Source organism: Otolemur garnettii, unplaced genomic scaffold (genome assembly GCF_000181295.1).
Source record: "Otolemur garnettii isolate 467f Iridium unplaced genomic scaffold, OtoGar3 scaffold00088, whole genome shotgun sequence".
In the NCBI taxonomy this organism is placed as follows: domain Eukaryota; kingdom Metazoa; phylum Chordata; class Mammalia; order Primates; family Galagidae; genus Otolemur; species Otolemur garnettii.
In genome coordinates, this window is record NW_003852483.1 from 6,244,937 (window position 1) to 6,268,237 (window position 23,301).

A 23,301-nucleotide genomic window follows, 5' to 3' on the forward strand; every position below is an offset into this window, starting at 1 on the left:
AAATAAAAGGAAGATGTTAAGAGGTGATTATTGTCTTGGAATACTACTTTCTATTTCCATAAAATATAAGGAATTCACTGAAACTCCAGATCATTCTTATTAGATTAAGTAATCTTATCTAATTTAATCTATAGCCACTGGAGGGCCATTTCATTCACCTACAAGGCAATGTCTATGTCTAATATAAGTTTAGGTTACAAAGTAACATTTAAATTACACTTAGGAGATGTGGACTGGACTGGGGATAATTTAGAAATCAGTATTTGTGCTCATGTATAAATGGTCACCCACCTTCAGATATGAAGAGGGCACTTATTTATATCAGAACTATTATCTGTTATCACAGATACAAATTAAGTTATAATTCATTCCAGAAGCCTAACAGAAGACTTATGAAGGTGCCTTTTGCATCAATTCAAGTCATTGTGATGAATAACAATGAGCAGAAGGACTGCTTGAGACCAGGAGTTTGAGTCCAGCCTGGGCAATGTAGTGAGACCCCCATCTCTAAGAAAATTAAATAAACAAACAAATATGAAATAACAATGATGCTTTAATGATCATAAAATCAGAACAACCCAAGAAGAGAGTTTTTGAAAACCAAATCACTTTAAGAGGATTTGCATTGGATAGAAAACAGGAGGCAACACAGAGATCTGCCAAATAAGAACTCCAGAGAAGACTTAGATAGCCTTGGGTTTTCAAAAACCATCATGCCCATTCAATATTTAGTAGAAGAATTTAGAATATAAATGATTTTCTTACAAATACTCAATTTTATCCTTTCTTTATAAAGTCAAATGCCAGGGTGTTTCTCATATTCTTCAAGTTACCCACATTTTCTTATTACCTGCTCCCTCGGCACACTTACCATCTGAGCAGAATGGCCCATCATATGCAGAGAAGGCACAATCACACGTGATCCCTCTGTGTTTCTCTCTGCATCTCCCTCCATTGTGACATAAGTGTCCATAGCTGCTGCAGTGTCCTGCACACCCTGGCTCCACTCCTGGCGTCATTGTGGCTCTTTCTTCCAGATCCAGGGCAATCCCATTCAGCTGCAGGGATCGAATACAGCCCAGAAAGCCTCTCTGTCTGGTGGCCGTTCCCCCTACAAGGGAAACACTGCAAATAGAAATGTGTTCCTTGGTATTTTATTCAGGATTTTATGTCCATGTCAAACTCAGGCCTTAAGGACAGTGGCAAAATTTGCAATTTGTCCAAAAAAAATTGTAAACATAGAAAATTTTGAATATATAAATAGTTACCAGATATCATGAAAGTTTGAATGACATTGAACAAACTAATAATATAACTTTTAAGCATAGTGAGTTTGGCAAATATTCAATTTAAAAAGTGAATATTTCTAAGAGTAGAATATAAACGTCTTAACACAATAACTAAGAAAATGATATAAAGGCTATGTTAACCAGTTTGATGAAAATATTTCAAATTTTATATGAAAACACCACACTGTACCCCATGATTGCATTAATGTACACAGCTATCATTTAAAAAAAAAAAGAAAGAAAGAAAGGTTCTCATGGGCTAGAACATTGTGACTGGGAATAAAAAGAAAGAGACTAAGCCAGTCCAGGAGCACAGCCATTTTGAATTCTGAGCAGACACTCTGCCAGCTGAAATAAAGCCTTTCCTCTTCTAAAAAATAAATAAATAAATAAAAATAAAAATGTTTAACTACAGTTAAGAAAGATTTTCACTTTAGTTTCTTTACATAGACAAAATATAAACCACATCAATGTCATTTTGCTTTAGTTTCTGAGCAATCATGTGCAGTCAAATGGTTAGGCATGAACTTTGAACATTTTTCTGATAATAAGAATATACGTAAATTCCTTATTTTGATTAACCCTCAAAGTGTGAGAAGAGATTGAGAAGCAAAGAAAGGGAAGTTAGGAGAGGTAAAACCATCTTGCAGGGTCTCATCTAAGCTGTCCCTTACTCCATCTGCTCCTCTCTAGGGTGCAGAAGTAAATATTAACTTAATATGATACATTTATATTTCATCATGTCCAACTTGATTTCTCAGGAAACTATTTAGAGAGGTTTAAACTTGTGTATGGACAAACACCATTATGAAGGCAATTATTCTCCATGTCTGGAATATAAAATTACCTGGCTTTGTGGAAAATGCAGATTCTTGAGTTTCCATCCAGAGATTCTGATTTGGTGGGCCCATGAGAGTGGCCCCAAATCTGCATTTTATTATTATTTTTTTTAGAGATAGGGTCTCACTCTGTCACCCAGGCTGGAGTATAGGAATGTAATCATAGCTCAGTGCAACCTCGAACTTATGGGCTCCCACCTCAGCCTCCTGAGCAGCTGGTACTATGGGTTCACACTTGGCTAACATTTCCTATTTTTCTTTCAGAGACAGGGTCTAGCTATGTTGCCCAAGGTGGTCAAACTGGTCTTAACTTCTAGCCTCAAGCAGTCTTCTGGCTTCAGCCTCCAAAAATGCTGGACTACAAGCATGATCCTCCACATCCAGCTCCAAATCTGAATTTTCAGCCAGCTTTAAGGGTAATTCTGAAGCAAGTGATACATCCAGTTTTATAAATCTTATCACAGTGTGAATTTTTGTTCTAGCTGAATTTTTATGCTAACTTTGTTCCTAGGCATTCTATTAAATAATCCCCAGGATTAAAAGTAAGAAAATTAAATTCCTTAATTTGATTCATCGGTGTGTTCCTCTTTTCAGGTAGTTTGATGGCTTCAAGTCCTTTGAAGTGGCCTCATTCACCCTAATATAAGAACTAACAATGCTTGAACTAGGTTTTAGGGAGCCATGGTATACACAGTATACACCTCTCTCCACACATGCGCGCGCGCGCGCGCGCACACACACACACACACACACACACACACAGAGATTTGTGCAGTATTCAGTATCCAGAAGTTGTATGTATCCTCCTGTAAAGTAGGCAATGTGATAATTTGTGATTTATTTCAGTTTTTAATTGGATTGTGCTTGGCTCCTAAATTAGAATAGAGTATTTTGAAAAGTTAAATAAGACAGTAAATAAGCAAACTAAAGGACAGACTTCCATGACCCAGAGCAATGGCCCTGGTTATAACCAAAGGCATGTGAGGAGAGTGAGGCAGGAAGGAGGGCGGACTGGGGCTCCTGGAAACCTTGTTCAAGAAGACACACTCCACTGCTTCTGCTGACCAGGTCTCCTGTGCTTGCTCTTAGCGGACACTGGATGACTTCTGTCCTAATTATAACTCCACTGAGAGGTGAAACTGAAGGAATGGATAATTAGAAATTTTATCACACTAATAGGGTTGATAAAAATTTAGCTGTCACAAATGTCACAGATGCCAATCCTTTGTAATATGAATGGTGCATGCTTGGGGATAAGCTGTCATACACTTAGACCTCTCTTGCTAGTTGCTTAATCTACCCTCTGATGCTTGTTTATTTCATCTATAAATATGTGACAATAATACCAACATAATGAGTTATTAAATGAGAAATACACAGCAACTTCCTGGAACCTACTAGGCTATTAATAAATAGTGCCAATCATAGCAGTTGTTTGCAATTGTTGCCATTATACTTTATAGTTCTGATTTTCTCTTGGCCCATGTCTACCCCCACATCAAGTTCAATTATAAACCAACAGCACTCACCAATGAAGAGCTGGCTGTTGAGCTGTAAACGGATGTGCCCATCTACAGGTGCATGTTGTATCTTTTGAGGGAGCCGGTCAACTTGAAGAGATGCTCCTTTAACGTTCCTTTCTGCCCTCACCTGGTGCCACCGATTGTCATTAAAGGGAGTGGGTGACTGCACCGTAACCTCGCAAGGCCCATTCCCCACATCAAAGGAAAAGGTTACTTCAGTGGGAGCTGGAAATATTATATATAAACACTGCTCAAGTTAATTCAATGTTCATTATAAAAGGGAACAATGACATTGATACAGAAAAATGTTACTCTGAGTTGAGGGGAAGAATAAAACCAAAGCAAAACTGATTTTAACATATTTATCTTTACCGTTCACTCCTCAATCTTGCTAAGTCCTCAGTAATAGAGATATGTACCCATTGCTGGAACACCAAATACTATTTGTCTTAGACACTTAAGGAATTTTATTTTAAAATGGCCCAAAGCCTCATCTGATTTTAAAACATTAAATTTAAATTTTGACAATAATAAATTAAGCTTTGGGCACTTGAAAAGCAATACATTTGGTCCAATAGTAACTCAGGAAATGATTGGATGTGTTTGGTGTCCAGCTCCAACTGTACTCAGCTATATTTGAGAGAAGACATGACATTTTAATGAATTATTACATGTTTCATGCCTCATAGTTTTATTTCTCTTAAAAACAAAAATGATTAAAATCATAGAATCTTAGTACTTGATAAAACACAATTATAAAGTAAGAAAGGGAATACTTTAAAGTTTTGTTCCATTAAAGCATTTGTTGATAATAATAGTGATCCCATTACTGAAAAATGTGGGCGACTCACCACGCAGCTCGATCCTGATAAAGTCTGTGATCCCCAGATTCTCCAGGAACACTCCAGAGGAAACTGTGGTCTTAAAAAAGAAACTGAAATCAGCAGTGAGTTCTCCATGGAAAGTAGGGAAATGAAGGTATGAAGTCTCTGTATTGAAGGAGGCTGAATTCCAAAATGACTCTGTTTACAAAAAGAAAAAGACAAAAGGAAAAAAAAGTCATGAAAAAAAATAACATTTACATTTTACACTTACAGGATTCTTACTGCTACATACATTAATCATATGTATAATGCTTTCCTGGGAGTCCTGAACATTCATGTCATGTAGTCATGACATCGACCCCCAAATGGAGATTATCTGGAGGATCAGAATTCGGTGTTGAGAAAGGCCAAGGCAGCAAAGCAAAGGCAATGAGGCCACTTATGAGATGACACCAGCAGTGCAAAGGAGGTGCTGAGACAGTTGGGGGCTCAGAATCCTTTGGAAATTAGAGGCAACAACATTAAGTGATGAATTGGATGTGGGATGTGAGAGGAAGGGGGATCCGAGTTGACTCCAGGGTTTTCGGTCTAACTGGAATGGGGAATAATTCTGAAGAAGCAAGTTTGAGAAGCAGCTGAGTTTGAGACATGTTAAATTTGAGCTATCCATGAGCATCCAAGTGGTTTGGATATGACTCTAGAAAACAGAGCACAGAACTTGGTTTTCTGTCTTTCTCCCAAGCAAAGAAAACTGTCCTAATAATTTCCACCACAGCCAAAACAAACAAGAACAATAAACTATGATTTTCCTTCTATTCCAGAACCTGTTGCATGTATTTCTCCAATAGTGAAATTTGTCTCCTTAGTGTCCATTTTGGAACTATGGGTCAGTCTGTTCTGGTCTTTTTTATGACTTTTTTTTCTTTACAGCATTTTTCAGTTGGATGTTCTTCAATTTGGATCTGTCTGACATACTCATGATTAGATTCATGCTATTTTTTTTTTGTCAAAATTCCCACCGAGGTGGTTCTGTGTTCTTCTCCGTCTATTACACCAGCAGGAGGCAGTGTTGATGAGCCCCATTACTTGTATTTTCTTTGATTCCCTCATGAAGTGGTATTTGTCAAGTTTCTCCAATATGAAGGTACTATTTTTCTCTTTGTAATTCATCTATGTTTTGTCAAGGCTATGGAAACATCCTTACCCACTTTTTTAAAACTGTCATCCACTGGTTTTATAATTTATTGATAGTTCTTGATTGAAGTATTATTATTATTATGGCTTCCAGTGGCAATTTTCTAAGTTCTGTTGTCCCTTCTACATTAATTGGTTGGCACTCCTCTGTAATAAGAGCTTTTCTCTTGACTTTCTTTTTATTTGTTTATTTAAATTTATGTCGCTCCTGGATTTCCATTCTATTCAGTGGTTTATAATATGTAACTTATTTTGATGCCTAAATTGTCCCAAATGTGGTCAATAGAGGCCCCTTTCAGCTGTCTCTCATGTCTTTTTAATAAGTTCCCATTATTTTTTGAGCTTATTTTTACTTTTTTTTCACAAGATTATCCAGTTTCACCTTATATTTTCACCCTGGGGAATCAACAAATACAAAGCAGTTGAGGATGATGAGAGCATTTGGGGAGATGCTCCAAATTTTTAGGGGCTAATGCTGAATTGTGGAAAAAACCTGAAGCCTATAGATACCCTAACATGAGTATAGGATGTGCTCTCCATGTTGTGATATGACAACTGATGCAAGGCCTTTTAAATAATTATTGAAGATAAAACAGTACAGAGACAGTTAGTAAGCCAGATACAACTTAACAGACCCCTCTCTCACCAACTCAAGATCTTAAATTATGAACAAAAGCTGATAGAGTGACAGACTCTAGTCCTGTGATTACAGTTCAGAAGGGATAGAAATACACATCTAATAGTGAAGAGACAGATGTCAAGAAGAGTTCAACTATATTCTGTATAAATAAATTAAATGTCTGAACTGTAACGAGATAAGGAAGCATAGCAACTTACACAAACACATTGTAAAGGGAGAAAAGGAAGGAAGGAGGGAAGGAAAGTGAGAAGGAAGAAGTATACAGAAGGTAGACTGAATGGGAGGAAAGAAAAACATGAAAGTAGATCATAGCAGACAAATGTGGAAAAAAGGATCCAAAAAACACAACCCAAGGGAAGAAAAATCCTTGTAAAAGTTTCACAGTGTAGGAATAATACAATACTAATTCAGTAAAACTAGAGCTAAAGGATCAGCTAATTTGCAAATACATTAAAAGAGATTTTTAAGGAAAAATAGAGATCCAAACAAAATCATTGCTGAAATAAGAGCTAAATAAGAAACATCCAGGCATGGAATTAATGCAGCTACTATCTAATGACTGAAAAACTTATGATAATCACATTGAATGCAGAGAAGGATGAGACTAAAGCGATTGGAGAAAACCAGAAAACATACAGAGGGTGAAGGACGACAGGTCAACACAAAGTTCCAGATGCAGAAAAACCAACAAATGAAACAAAAAATGTATTTAAAGCATCATAATAAGCCCAGGAGTGTGAGAGGCTGCAGTGAACTACAATGATGCCATGGCACTCTAGCCTGGGCTTTTCGTAAGACCTCTCTCCATGAAAAAACATTAAGACTATTTTTCTTAAAGGAGAATTGATATCAGAATATTTAGGTCAAATAAGCATGCTTTATTTTAGGAAAAATTAACACAGCATAATGAACCCTGAGGCATATTCTGGATAAACTTTGAAATTGAAGGATAGCACGTTTGTCAAAAACTGCAAAAGAGTCTGAGATTTCACCCTACTTGCAAGCTAACAATTTAGCCTGCTACTTTCATGGATGGTGATAGAAAATATCTTTCTGGGTCAATGTCAAGGAACTTTGCTACAGCACAGCAAGCAGCAAGAGCATTAGAATATTTGCAACAGTTTCCTTTATCTCCAAATCTCAAAACAAAGCGATGCACACAGTAGGTTTGCATCTCAGATGAGGAGCCCATCTGATAAGTGTCCAGGAGCAAGTAGCAAACAAACCAGTCCCCCTACTCTCTTGGGAGTGAGTGTCATTGGCAGAGACACTATATACTCTCTATTTGCCTGTATAACTGTTCACAGAAACCACTTGATTCTGGAGACACCATGCAATCTGGCACACCTGCAAGAACTTGCAGGGATGCTCAGGGTCCACACTGGACTATCTCTCTTGGCAGTATCCTCCACATACAGAGGCAGAGAAGTAAATCAAAATAGATTTAGTCTCAGACTTCTCCACAGCAACAGAAACAAATGCTAGTGTGAAAAAAGACAGTATCAAAGCTTTTCTCAGTGAAATAAGATTTTTATATTGGCTAAGTTGCTGTTTTCATGTACTAGGGCAGATCCTTGCAGACTTGAAAGAATTCTGGGAATGTAGTGCCCATAAACCCTGGGTGGGTGAGGAAAAACTTGATCATGGAATCCAATCATGAATGAAAACACTGCAGTAAAAAAGATTAATACAACACTCAGTACCATATAATGATGAAATATATGTGCAAAGGTCTACTACAGTTGTCTGAAAAAGGGCTAATGAATAAATATCCTTGAGCATTTCACAAACTGAGGAAATACTTCACTTAATGACTGTTCTAGAAGAAATACAATAAATGGACAATAAATCCAGCCAACTAAGTAACAAGTTAAAACAAAGATAACTCATTCTTTATAATGAATTATAATTCACTAATTCTTCATTAAGGAAATATTGATCTTCAGTACAGACAGTGTTTTCATAATACATGCGCTTTTCTGTTATCCATCCTGGTCCCAGAACTGCCACCAATTTTCTCTCTGGCTAAAACAAGAACATTCATCTACTCTTTTATAATCAAAAGATGTTATGAAAAGAAAGCTTTCTTCTTGCCACTTACTGTCCCCCTGGCAGAGCAGTGGCCCCAGGCTATAAGCTGCTTCTGAATTCAGTTGGCTTGTGTCTGTCATCACAATCTGAGTGACCGGCAGGTGCTCCTTTTGGGAAAGGACTATTGTGTCACTGGTCCTAAAAGACAACAACCAAAACTCTTAAAATTATCCTGATTAACATGCTGACAAAATTAGTTATGTTCCCTTATTGTGATTTGAAATCAACACTAAAAGACCTAAATGAACACTTAAAAACATTTTCAATATTTTGAGAGAACAGAGACTATGATGAATCTAAATCGAGGTTTGGTGAGCTTTATCTGTACAAAGCCATATAGTAAGGGATTTGGGGTTCACAGGCCTCACAGCTTCTTGTAGTTACTACTTAACTCTACCTCTGGCATGTGAAAACAGCACAGACAACAGGTGTGGGCATGTTGTAATGAAAGTTTATGGACACTGAAATTTGATTTTCATACAAGTTGTATATGTCAAGAAATATTCTTCATTTTTTCAACCATTTAAAAATGTAAAAAAAAAAAAAAAACCATTCTTAGCTCATGGGCCATATAAAAACAGGCCATTGGGCTGGATTTGACCAACAAGCAATAGTTTCCCAACTCTTGCCCTATTTGCCAATTCCTGATGTAAATGACCAGGGAGGAGAAAGGGGCAAAATCAGAAGGATGGTCATTTTGGAAGCATGGGCATTTTAACAACAATTAAGTACATAACATCTCTTCTAAAATTAGTCTTAGGGTAATATCTAAGTGATTATTAATTATAAATATAAGTAGTGACACTAGATTTAGATATTTATTTCACAGAATATTAATTTGTCATCATTTTTTAAATTCCTTTTATGGTTACTTGCACTTGGAAATAATGCATTTGAAGGTACAATAATTTCTTACAGAATTGAAAAAAATGGCTCCATGTGTTCAAAACCAAAATAAATACAACATCCTTACAAGTAAACACAGACTAATGCATGTGAATATGTGAAATGCTGTCTCCAGACACTGAGTTGACATACATTGGTGCTCACCTTCTATTGGGCAGGCACTGTGCCAGACACTGAGAGCACACAGCAAGGAATACAATATCTGTTTCCTAAATGCACACAGCCTATTGGACACCATGAATATGAATTGTCATCATCATTATCATTCATGGGAAAATCATTGCACAGTACTCTGGCCCTGGAGAAAAAGCTGAGACCCAGAGGTCCTGGTTCTAGCTATGAACCTATTTCCTCTCTGACCAAATAAAGACATTTGTCTACTCTTTTGCAAAAAATACTTCTATGCTTATATTTACACACACACACACAAACACACACATATATATATGATGTAATAAGATATCATATCCCTTTGCCTCAATGGCATGTGTATAGACAAAACATTCTTAGCCCAGTTCCTTATTCTGGTCTAGAATATAGTAAATACTGTTTTCTTTAAATTGTTCTGTTCCCAAACTCTCCTTTGTTTGGATTTGTGGTAAAAGGTCAGAATAACTAATATTAATCAATGTGATCATTTTATATTTGCAAAATAAAAGTTTTCTAAATAAAAGAACTTTAACTGATATATCATGGTTATACATATTTCCAGGGTACATTTGATATTTTTATACCCAAGTGCAATGTAATGATCAAATCAGGGTAACTGAGACATCCAAATATTTATCTTTTTTCATGTTAGGAACATTACAATTCTTTTTTGTGTATTTCTTGAAATATACAATAAATTATTATTAGCTTTAATTCCTCATTTATACTATCAAATATGAGAACTTATTCCTTTCATCTAACTGTATTTTTGTACTCATTAACCAACTTCTTTTATAAAAGACTCCAGTACCAAAATTTCAAATTTGAAAAGACAGAACTAAAATAAAATGACTATATATATAAATTTTGTGTTTTGAGGCAAAGTCTTACTCTGCTGCCCAGGCTAGAGTGTCATGGCCTCAGTCTAGCTCACAGCAACCTCAAACTCCTGGGTTCAAGGGATCCTCCTGCCTCAGCCTCCTGAGTAGCTAGGACTATAAGCACCTGCCACAATGCCCAGCTAATTTTTCTATTTTTAGTAGAGACAGGGTCTCACTTTGTTTAGGCTGTTATCAAACTCCTGACCTTAAGCAATCCTTTTGCTTTGGCCTCCCAGAGTGCTGGGATTACAGGCATGAGCCACCACACCTGGCCAAATGACTATATTTATAAGATTTTTATCTTATAAAAAAAATCAGCAATATAAAGAGATATAAACTAATATGAATTAAAAATCTTAGAAAATAATGAAATGTTTAATGGTAAAGAAAGATAAAAATCTTTCTCTAAAAAATTATGTATAAAGTTAGACTAAAATTCCATTGCCTTACCGAGTTACGACTCTGTTACTCATGTTTATGCATATAATGGAGCATGGATTATCTTATATTGTCACCACCCAGCTTTGGGGTAGACTAGTGGTAGACAAGCTAGAAATATGCTTCTGGGGAATGAGGCAGGTCAGTCTGGGAAATTTTTTATTAATGTAGGAATAACTATTTTAGCTTCTATAATCGCCATTTTAGCAAGATAACCTAGAGAGGAAATATAATTCTATTAGTTATTACTGGAGGATGCTTGAATTTTAAAGATCCATTTTGCATTAAAGCTGCAAGTTTCATTTCATTTTTAACACTGAAAGTGTGCACAAAATACTGAGAACGTGTAGGGGGTATCCATAGTGCATCGTAGTTGCATTAGGGCAGATATTAATAACAAGGTCTTTTTTTTCCAGTTGTCTCAGAAAGCCTGGTGTTCTCAGTATGAGCATGAGGATGGCCAACATTTTTCCATCAATTTCTTATTGGTATAGGCAGATCCCAACCTTTGCAGATTTGTGATAGGTATCAGACTTCCTCCAAATTTCTTAATCTATAGGGGCTTCTCATTTTTCTTTGTTTCTTCCTATTATATTCTAAACTGTATACTATAGGCTAAGCTTGGAAATAGTGCATTTGAAGGTACAATAATTTCTTATAGAAGTATTAAAAATTCAGTGGGAGCATTTCACTTTTCACTTGAAAGTTCCTATTGCTTAAGAAATTATACTTTCTTACTTATGAAGTGCAAAACCTTCCAAAAACGACTACTCATTGTTTGCCAGGAGAATTCATCTGATGTAAAGCACAGCTACAAATTGGGGAACAGGGTTGTTAAGAAAGCTAAAAGGGAGAAATGTTGAGTCAACTGTAAGTTTTACTGATTTTTCAGGTGGAGTAAGTCAGTAATAACAAAATCATTATGATCCACATCTAACCCATTTAAAAAATTTCCAGGCTCTCAATTTCTGTTTAATTGGTTGATCTATCTATTGCTTAGCTGATTCAAGCAGCATAAATCAATACTGCAATGTAATGTGTCTAAATAGGATTAGTCTCTTCCCCTTGTTTTTCAGCTTAAAAATTATCTTGCTTATTCTTGCACTCTTAGTTTCCCTATTAATTTTACAATCAGCTTGTTGTAATCTATACAGATAAATGGAACAGTTGGTATTTATTTGGAATTCATTAAATTTACAGATTAATTTGTGGAGAATTACATCTTTAAAAAAGAATTTCTCAACTATCAACAGCATTATTGCTGTTTTGGACTAGATGATGTTTTGTGGTAAGAGTGGTCCTGTGTATTGTTAGTATCTTTTTTTTTAATTGTTTGGGATTCATTGAGGGTACAAAGAATTAGGTTATGCTGATTGCATTTGTTAGATACAATCTAGTATCTTCTTTTCCAACCTTTTTGTTATTTCCACGTATTCCATGTATTTAGTTTCCTTTTTTTGTCTCTAACTGGCACATATCTGAGATTTTAAGAACTATAGGTTTGTTATCAATTTATAACAAACTGCAATTAAGGATACAGTTTCTACAATGATAATTCTCTAAAATCTGTTAAAATGCTCTACACTTGCTTGAGAGTGACATATATTGTATAACTGCATAAGGCTGCAACCTCAAATTTGTTCATTATAGCATAATCATCCTATCTGCTTCTTTGTTGATTCTCAAAAATTTTATGTTAAATTATCCCACTATTTTGGATAATGTGTCACTTTCCCTTTGCATATTTGTTTTTTTCTTTATATATTTTAAACAATGTCATGATGCATACAAGTGTAGTTAGAACTTTCTAGTGAATTAACCTCAGCTTTAGATATCTTCCAATTTTATACCTAATAATGCTTTTTATCTTTGTCTCATATAATACAGCTATGTCTATTTGTTTTGAGGATTTGTATTTAACTAGAAAGTATCTTCATTTTTTTTACTTCCAACTTTACTGAGTGCTTGCTTATGTTTTAATCTTTTATAAACAAGCTATAGCTTCTTTAAAAATCTAATACCATAATGCCTGTCTGGCTTTTAAATGAATAGAGAGTTCATTCACATTTATTGTGATTACTTGTACACTTGGATATATTTAAGCCATCCTATTTTATGATTTTTATTTTAGGAATCAAATTACTGTTTAGCTATTTTATAGCTGAATCAACTATATTGACATCTGATCGATGATTATAATTTTTTTTAAAAGAATGTAATCTACATGTTCTAGATGTTTTATGACAGTGTTTTTGAGTTGCTGACATGAACCAGAGATTTAAAACATTTTCATTGTAAGACCAAGAATAATCTCAAAAAACCTTCTATAAAAAGATGTATGAAATGTACATGAGAAAATTCTTATGCTCAAAAGAAAGCTTAAACTACAATTTTCAATTCCTTGAATTCTATGCATTAGTTGTTTCAGTGTGGGCTACAAAACACTTGGTTCTTAAAGCTTTAATATTGTACTAAAAAAGGGTTAAATGAGTATGGGAAATTATTGATTTCACAAAATAAACTTGGACTTTTTATGCAGGACCTCTCAGAGTTCTAACGTGTTAGTGTTTACTGTGAATTTCTAAAATAATAACTTTATATTCCAAATCTATCATAACAAAGATTTGAAGGAATTCACCTCTGAGTTGCTGCTAAGTACATGAATACTTGATTGATTAATTAAATTAAACTTCAAAGAGACTGATATTTGATTTCCAATAGATGGAAAACTTACCAGATGCTTCTATTTTGAGAAATACAAAATGCACATTATATAGCATTCACCGTGAAACAGTAAATCTTTGGTCATGAAATTTAATCTTTAGATTAATTGATCATATTTCATCAAAACATATTTTTAACTTGCTTGAACATACTTTAATCTAGTTACCTTTTTGTACCAGCTTGTCTGATATTTAATTAACTATGCATAATTAAGGAATAAAAACTACATTTTTGTGCAGGAAAATCATGTGGAAATCACCATTCATTCCGGTCAGCATCACAGTTGCAGTAATATTGAGAATCAATGCAGTTTCCTTCTAATCCACAAGTACACTTTTGAGCATCAGATGGAGAACCTCCCCAGTAAGTATGTGTTTCATTGGTTCTTCCAACCCACCAACTCAGTGGGGTTCCATCTGAAAGACAAGCATGAGAGAGATGACATCTACTTTGCTATCTACTACCACCACCCTAATACAGTTCCCTTTACTCTCAGGTTTAAAGGAGCGTGTGTGTGTGTGTGTGTGTGTGTGTGTGTGTTAGAGAGAGAGAGAAAGAATGAGAATATATTTTAGGAGTTATATTTCACCTCTGCAACAAAGATGGTTAGCATGCTAACCGGAAATAACATTAAAAATTTTTGCAATTAAAATAAAGCCACAGTAATTTTTACACTAAAGATAAAATCTGTTTGAGATGATGAAATACTTACTGGGAAAGTTTAATGTTAAACAAACACACAGATTTATCTCAAGACATATTTTTGCTAAGACCACTAGCTGTGTGTTGAACATTTGGAATGTTATGTTCCTCCTTGTCAGGACTCACAGTGTATTTGGAGGAAGGTATTTTTCTTGGATTGGATGGCCTCTATTTGGAGGCTAAAGAAATGACATTGATAACTTTCTTTATGCCTAAGGTGACTCATGTTCAGAAACAAAGTGCCCCGGCATCAGCTACAGCTCTGACTAGTGTAGATGTTTAGCACCATCCCTTCCTCAGCACGAGCAATGATCGAATGACAGAGCCAGACACTGACTTAATTCTCTCTATACAACAGGATAAGAGTACATTTCATAGTGAAGACAGAATAATTATAGAAGCAAGCGTATAGACCATCCTTCTTAAAAAAGAGAAAGGAAGTGGGAGGAGACAAATTACAGTGATCATGGTATTAGGGTGAGAGAAAAATGAAAGTGGATTAATTCAATCAGTTTCTCTAGCATGCTTGACCATTTGGTGCTGTTTTTTTCAAATTCATTGGTTGTTATCACTGGGCCCTGAACTGGGATCTGGAACTTATGCTAATTTCTACCTCATCACGAGTTACAAGTCAGTTACAACTCACTTATTAGGTAAGATCTCTGCCTAAATAAAGATAAATAAATAAATACTTAGCCCACTCACTTCCCACCACTGCCACACTCAACTACTTATTCCTCAGGAAAAAAAGAAAGAAAAAGAAAAAAAGCAATTCTGGTAACTTTATAATGGAGTCAATATCAAGAATCTTTCAAAAACAAATTGGAAGCTTATCATTAGAGGGGAAAAGATACTTTAAAAATAATATTCTTTTCTTATAATACTACTTTAAAAATTATTTACTTCACCAACAAACTTCTATAGATAAAAAAGAAAAACCCTCTATATCCTAATTCATAAGTGTAACTCTATGTCTAAGTCTCCCATATTCCCTACAAAATAGTAAAACATATATATTTTTAGTAATAGTAAATATCTTTGGTTCTACTTAAATGTTGTTTAAATGCACTGAAAAAATTTAGAGAACTATCAAAAAAGAGTTATAGTTATTAAGTGTGCCCTTTATCCAGATAGTGTGCACTGTACCCAATAGGTGTGAATTTACCAGTAAGTATAAGTCTAATTATAAAGATGAAAAATGGAAAGAGGGAGGTTAACTGATTAGGACCCCAATGCTAAAGAAAAACTATAGTGGTTTACATAGCATCTTACAACTCCCCACCTAACAGAAGAAAGCAACCACATGACTGGTGTTTTCTGATTCCCAAACTAATAACATAAGGTATCCCAGAGAGGATCCTTCCTTCCTCACCTGGGATAGGAGTCCTACTGACATTGTGAAAATTGGCCAAAAAAGAAAAAGAAAAAGAAAGAAAAGAAAAAAATGGCAAAGGGTTTAAATGGAAATCAAGCTGATAATAAGTGGTCGGGAAATGCTTCCCTTCTACAGAGCCTGAGACTTCCCAGTCTCACAACAGACCCTGAAAAGTCAGTGGACACCAGGAAAAGGTATTGTATAACAGCAAATGTTTGGCCTGGCAAGCATTCTCTAATTCTCAGATGCAGGGGGAACCTACCAAGACAATCACAAGCCCTGGAATATCTTTCATCCCAGTGTGCCCAAGCTGCCTTCCACCCACATAGAGGCCACACATCCTAAACTGGGGAAGCCCCTTCTGTCCTCTTAAGCAACAGACACATGGAACAGTAGGAGCCCAAGCAACACAAATAAACCAAACTGATCAAAATAGCATAACAAAAGCTCTGAAAATTAGATTGTCATTGAAACCATAGCCCATAAAAATAGGCTAAAACCCAAACACTAAACTTAAGTAGGGTGACTGTCTGATAAAATAAAAATTTAAATGAGAATCCGAGTCTCCTCACATAATTGTTGAAAGAATCATCTAGAATATAATCATTGAGAAAATCACTCATCATCCTAAACTAGAAATCATAATTTTTTGGAAAGAGACAACTGATACCAACACTAAGGATGAATCCAAATTATCTGACAAAGATTTTAAAAACAATTTCCATAAAAATAAAATTATTCAATAAGCAATTTCAATTCTCTTAAAACAAGAGAAAAAAAAGTTCAGCAAAGAATTATAAAAAAATCTAATGGAAATTACAGAACTGAAAAATAAAATAATATAACTTTTAAAAACTCACTCAATGAGCTGAAAATTAGAGTGGAAAAGACAGGATGGAATCAGCAATCTTGAGGCTAGATCAATAGATTTTTATCTAACCTAACCAAGAAAGAGAAAAAGACTGAATATAAAAAGAAAAAAGCCTCAGGAACCTAGAAAATAACAAAAACCCAACATTTATATCACAAAAATCCCAAAAAAAGTGAAGAAGAAGGAGACTTAAATACTATTTGAAGAAACAGTGGCTACAAAATTCCCAACTGTGGTGAAAGACAAATCCATGGATTCAAGAAATTGAGTAAATGCAAAAAAAGATAAATCTAAGAAAGCCCACAGTAAAATCCAATATAATTGAACTTTTAATAATTAAAGACAAAGAAAAAAATGTGAAAGCCATGTAAGGGAATAACACATTATGTATAAAAGAATGCTAATTTGAATGACAGTAGATTACTTATTTGAAATCATACAGACCAGAGGAAATGAAGTTTTGTTTTTTAGGGGGGGAGAAGCTAAAAGAAAAGAACTGTCAGGTACAAATTGTATATCCAAAGAAACTATCCTTTAAGAATAAAATGGAAACACAACTTTTTAACACAAAAGAAAACCAAAAGAATTTGTTCCCAAAAGAATGGGTAAATTTTTTCAAAAAGAAAAGAAACAACAAAGAGGAATCATGGAGCATCAGAAAAGAATAAAGAACAATGAAAAGAGCAGAAATGTAAATATAATAGACTATATTCAGAAGCAGAAAAGATAGAGGACCTAAAATTAAAATCAAGACTCCATATTTCACTGGAAGGTCTAAAATATTTAAGTCTATTATGATAAGTTACATATGTATGTTATAATATCAAATAATTAATAAGAAAATTATAATAATCACTATAAATATAAATAGTTAAAGAAATAACAATTTAAAAGTAGAGATTGGCAGAGTAGAGTGGGAGGAAAAAACAAAACACTTGACATAACCAGGTGATATTTACAAGCAACTCACTTCAAATTCAACAACAGAGGTATGTTAAAAGTAAAAGAATGCAAAAAGATACACTCTATAAAATTAATTTTGAAAGAAAGCAGAATAGTTATATTAATATCTGATAAAACAGAATTCAGAACAAATGAAAATAGTAGGAACAAAAAGGAACATTACCTATAATTTTTTTAAAAGCAGTCTTTTTAAAAGATTATGCATGATTATAAATATGTATGCAACAAACAGACCCTCAAAAAAATGAAGCAAAAATTGAGACATCTGGTTTCCAATCTGGCATGATGTAAGAGCTTGGAAGTCATAATTCCCATCCTCACCACAAGAAAAAGCTGAACTAAGTAAAAAATTAGTAACTAAGTAACTATCAGCCAAACTAAGTCAAAATCAGTAACTCTCTGTATCCATTAGAGAATTGAAGTCACAGGGCAAACATCTTCCCAGAAACTGTAGAGACAAATAAAAACAGAATCACAGCTAATGGAACCAAAGCAGCTCCTACTCTCACAGAAACACTCCAAACATAATTGACTAATTGCTGGATACTGAGCAAGGACAAGCTTGAGAGATTCAAAACTCCTGGGGTGGGGGCAGCCTTAGAGGGTCCATACACTTTTGTAAGTTTTACTTCCAGGAACCTCACTAGGATCTCATGGTAAAGACAGGAGAAAAACGCTCTTGTATCTCTAGCAGGGGAAGGAAACCTGGGGGAGGGGAAATACCCTTCTCACCCAAAGAAAGGGGAAGGGGCTGAGAAACACTATGAAGGTCACAACCCAGAAAAACAGATTCACAAAAAGAATGACCTCATCACAGGAGTATAGACTGCTTCACCTCTTCCCCTACCTTACCATCACATCAATGGGTTACCTGTATAATAATAGGGGGTTACAGGTAAAAGAACTATAAGCTTCAGACCCTACTTAATTAAGAGGGAGTCTATAGGGAAACCGCAAATAAAACAATCAAAAGAAAAAAAAGTGTCCTAGAGGAAATCCTGGCCTCTGACACCACAATTCTACAATGAGTAAACAGAGCCAGATAAACATAAAACCTCGCATTAAAGGCTTCCTTATCTCAGATCCTTTTGCTGGTACATGTTCAGCTTATAATGGGAAATTTCAAGCCAGGTTAAAGGAAAACAGTACAGTCTGAAGAGACAAAGCAATTATCATAAATGGTCTCAGATATGACAGAGATTTTAGAATTATCAGCTCAGGAATTTAAAATAATGATAATTAATATGCTAAGGGCTCTAAATTTAAAAAGTCAATAGCATGCAAAAACAAAACAGGTATATAAACAGAGAGAGGAAATCTCCAGGGAAGAATCTGAAGGAAATGCTAAAGTTTTTTAAAAAATTCAGTAACACAGGGCAGCACCTGTGGCTCAAGGAGTAGAGCGCTGGCCCCATATACTGGGGGTGGTGGGTTGAAGCCCAGCCTGGGCCAAAACTGAAAAAAAAAAAAAAAAAATGCAGTTAACAGAAATGTAAAATGCCTGTGATAAGCTCAGCAGTGAACTGGACAAGGTTGAGGAAAGAGTCAGCGAGCTTGAAAATACATCACTGGAAACTTCCTATTAAAAAAAAGAGAGAGGGGCGGCTCCTGTGGCTCAAAGGAGTAGGGCACTGACCCCATATGCCAGAGGTGGCGGGTTCAAACCTAGCCCTGGCCAAAAATTGCAAAACAAACAGACAAAAAAGAAAAAAAAATTATAAAAAAAAAAAAAGAAAGAGAGAGAGTAAAGAATGAAAAACAAAACAGAATATCTGAGATCTGTTCTGCAAAACAATCTCAAAAGGTGCTAACATATGTTGACATATAATGGAAAGAGAAGAGAGAGAAAGACAGGAACAGAAGAAATACTTGAAATAATAATGGTTGAGAGTTTTTCAAATTTAGTAAGATACCAAACCACAGATCCAGGTATCTCAGAAAAAATACAAAAAAACTACACCTTGGCAAATCATATTTAAAATGTGGAAATGAAGGACTAAGAGAAAATCTTGAAAGAAGCCAAAGTAAGATAAAACACTTCAACTATGGAGGAACAGGGACAAAAATTATATCAGATTTCTTTTAAGAAATCACAAAGCAAGAAGAGAATGGAGTGAAATATTTAAAGTGTTGAGAGAAATACTAACCTAGAATTCTCTATCTAGTGCAATCATCCTAAATAGTATAGTAGAAATAGAGACTTTTTGGATAAATGAAAATGGAGGGAATTTGCTGCCAGCAGAACTGCCTTGCAAACCATGTTAAAAGAATATCCTTAGCTAGAAGAAAAATGATACATGTTAGAGATACATACAGAAAGGAAGAACATAAGAGAAGGAATAAAGCAAGGTAAAATAAAAACTTCTGTATTTTTCTTAATTGACATAACAAGCAACAGTTAGTTCAAAATAATAACAGAGCAATGTATTGGGTGAGCTATAGCTTATGGATATGTGGAATGAATGATGGCAAAGTAGTAGGGAATGGGACAGAAGAAATGAAAATACTTTGTTATGTGTATAAAGTACTTCAGACCTACAATATCAATTAAGTGGAACAGCGTTATTTGAAAGTAAATTAGTTATAATATACATTTCACACTCAAGGGTAATCACTAAAACAATTAGAGAGAAGTAAAATTCATAAGAGAATAGAGAAAATGGAATCATATAAAATGCTCCATTAAAACTAGAAAAGAAAAAATGAGAGTTAAAATATGGAATTAATACAAGAATCAATAATCAGTCTAAACTTGAATGGTCATATATCAGTTAAAAGACAGAAAATGTCAGATACAACTACATGTTGTCTACCAAACCAGAATCCTCTTTAAATATAAAACTATAGAATAAAAGTAAAGGGACAGAGAAAAAAATGTACCATGCAGACACTAACCAAAATAAAGCCAGAGTAGCTATATTAATTTCCTTGACTTTAGAGCAAGGAAAATCTTCAGGAATGAATAAGGGCATTACACAATGGTAAAGAGGTACATTCTCCAAGAAGATATAACAATGTTTAATGGGTATATGCCTGACAACGGAAGAGTCAAACTATGTGAGGTAGGAACTGATGAGGAAAGAGCGACAAACCCACTATTAGTATTGGAGATTTCAGCACCCCTCTATCAGTAATTGACAGAGCTGGCATGAAGAAAAGCATTAAGAATCGATTATATAAAACCAGCACATTGTACCCCATAATTGCATTAATGTACACAGCTATGAGTTAATAAAAAAAAAAGGAAATGAAAAAAAAAGAACAGATTGAACTGAATAGCACCATCAATCACGTGGATCTAATTTACATTTATAGACTACCCCATTTAGCCACCACAGAACAGAAGAAATCTGACAATTAAGTTCAAGATCCCATCCTAGAAAAGGTGCTACATACTTCATTACTGAATATCATTACAGTCACTTTCAAAGTACTCTCCTTGGGAAGCTATGCACCAACATAAGCACCTAGTCTAACTTTCAAAGAAATTTTGTAACTCTTTTTCCAGAATGGCTATCGAAGCTGTTGTCATATTACCCTTGATATCCTGAATGTCATATTTCAATATTTCCTTTATCTTCAGCTAAAGAAATAAGTCATTGGGGGCCAGATCAGGTGAGCAGGGAGGGTGTTGCAATATACTTATTTGTTTACTAGCTAAAAACTCGGTCACAGACAGCACCATGTGAGCTGGTGCATTATCATGAAGCAAGAACCATGAGTTGTTGGCCAAAATTTTCAGTTAAAATTTTCCTGTTTCTCTCTTGATGTTTATTTGATCTTCTATGCTTCTCATAGCCAGCTGATGATTTTGACACACAATTCAATGATTTTTTGCAGTGTTTTCATCAGTTTTGCTCCTTACTGGCTGCCATGACATTTCTTCATCAGTGACGCTTTATTTCCTCTCTGAAAAATGTTTAATCCATTTTTACACTGTAATTTTCTTCAGGGCATTATCCTTATAAACATGTACTAACATGTCCCTGAGTTCACTTCACTCTTACCAAGGTTAACAAGATGTTTATAAATGTTTGCTCATTGCTCTAATTCAAGCTCTAACATTCTTGCAACGACACACAAAAGCACACAACAGTAATGAATGCCACTCAGCAAGATCTTGCCACATGTCGACATGAACACGACTGTGAGACACCAATATGCTAAATTTGAACTCTTACCAGTGTTTGTACAGTACTGCCAGCCAGTGTAAGCACATGGTAGTAAGTTTGCAAACTTAATTGTCAGACCTCATATATTCTTTCCAAATACACATGCACAATTCACCAAGCTACATTGCATTTGCAGAATCCCCACATTAAATATGTCCAACTGACTATTGACAGTGTTGAAAATGCGGTTCAACATTGGGAGGACAGCCTTTCCAACAAATGGTTCTGGAGCAAATGGATGTTCTTAGGCCAAAAAAAAAAAAAGCCCAAAACAAAACAAGAGAGAGAGAATGCATATACCTGAACACCTTGACATCTCACACTTTAGACAAAAATTATCCCCAAATGAGGCATTAAATTATGGAATTAAAAATAACATGTAAGGCTGTAAAACTTTTATTAAAAAATTGAAAATCTCTGGCTTGGTGCCCAGAGCACAGTGATTAGAGAGCCAGCCACATGCACCGAGGCTGGTGGGTTTGAGCCCAGCCCAGGCCAGCTAAACAACTATGATAACTGTAACAAAAAAATAGCCAGGCGTTGTGGTGGGTGTCTACAGTCCCAGCTACTTGGGAGGCTACAGAATCACTTGAGCCCAAGAGTCTGAGGTTGCTGTGAGCTGTGACACCACAGCACTCTACCAGGGCGACATTGTGAGACTGTGTCTCAAAAAAGAAAAGAAAAGAAAATCTTTGGGATTTAGAGTTAGGTAAAGAATTTTTAGAATCACACCAAATGCATAATTCATAAAAGGAAAAAATGATAGATTAGATTTTATGAAAATCAAAACTTTTGCTTTATGAAACACCCAATTATGAGGATGAATAGACAAAAGTGGGAAAATATATTTTCACATCACATATCCAAAACAGGACAGGTATCTAGACTAGACACATAAGGAACTCAAAACTCAAAAGTAACATCATGAAACAAAGCAACAAATAGACCAATCCAATTACAAAATGGAAAAAAAAATGCATAATGTTTCACCAAACATGATTTGCAGATGGTAAATAAGTACATTTGAAAAGATATTCAATACTATTAGATATTAGGAAGATGCAAATTAAAACCATAACAAAGATTATTACTACACACCTATCAGAATAGTTAAAAACAGAAATTGATGGCAACACAAAATGTTGATGAGGATGTGGAGGAATTGAAATCCTCATACACTATTGATGGGAATGGTACAGCCATTCTAGAAAACAGTGTGGCAAGTTTTATAAAAATAAATATGCCATATGACCCAGCAATTGCAGTTTTGAGTATGTAGACCGTAGAAATGAAAACTTATGGTCACAAAAAACCTGTACAGGAATGTTCATAAAAGCTTTATTTATAAGAGCCCCAAACTGTAAACAACCAGATGCCCTTAGGTGGGTAAGTGGCTAAACTCTGGTTTGGCCACACCATTGATCACTACTCAGCAATATAAAAGAACAGATTATTGATTCATACAACAATGTAAATGAATCTAGAGAGGATTATGCTGAGTGGAGAAAGTTATACATGATGTATGATTCCATTACATAATGTTTCTGGAATTAAAGAAACAACCCATAGAAATGGAGAACAGATTAGTGGTTGCTAGGGGATACAGACTGGTAAGTGGGGGGAGGACTGATGTGGTTATTAGGTGAGGGGCTTTCATGTTGATGGAAAAACTATGAATATCGAGTATATCAGTGTTAGTAATACTTGCCCATCGATGCA

The 23,301-nt window shown here is 35.0% G+C and overlaps 1 protein-coding gene across 1 annotated transcript in view; it reads right to left on the reverse strand.

Moving 5' to 3' along the window:
• Window positions 1-23,301, reverse strand: part of LOC100959238 (contactin-associated protein-like 3) — a 204,117-nt gene that overhangs the window by 18,772 nt on the left and 162,044 nt on the right. Inside the window, exons 14-18 of the mRNA XM_003795034.1 lie at window positions 13,759-13,915; window positions 8,411-8,538; window positions 4,503-4,673; window positions 3,658-3,876; window positions 872-1,111 (exon numbers count right to left, since the gene is read on the reverse strand). Of these exons, the coding sequence (XP_003795082.1) occupies window positions 872-1,111; window positions 3,658-3,876; window positions 4,503-4,673; window positions 8,411-8,538; window positions 13,759-13,915 (915 nt within the window). The remainder of the gene's footprint in view (window positions 1-871; window positions 1,112-3,657; window positions 3,877-4,502; window positions 4,674-8,410; window positions 8,539-13,758; window positions 13,916-23,301) is intronic.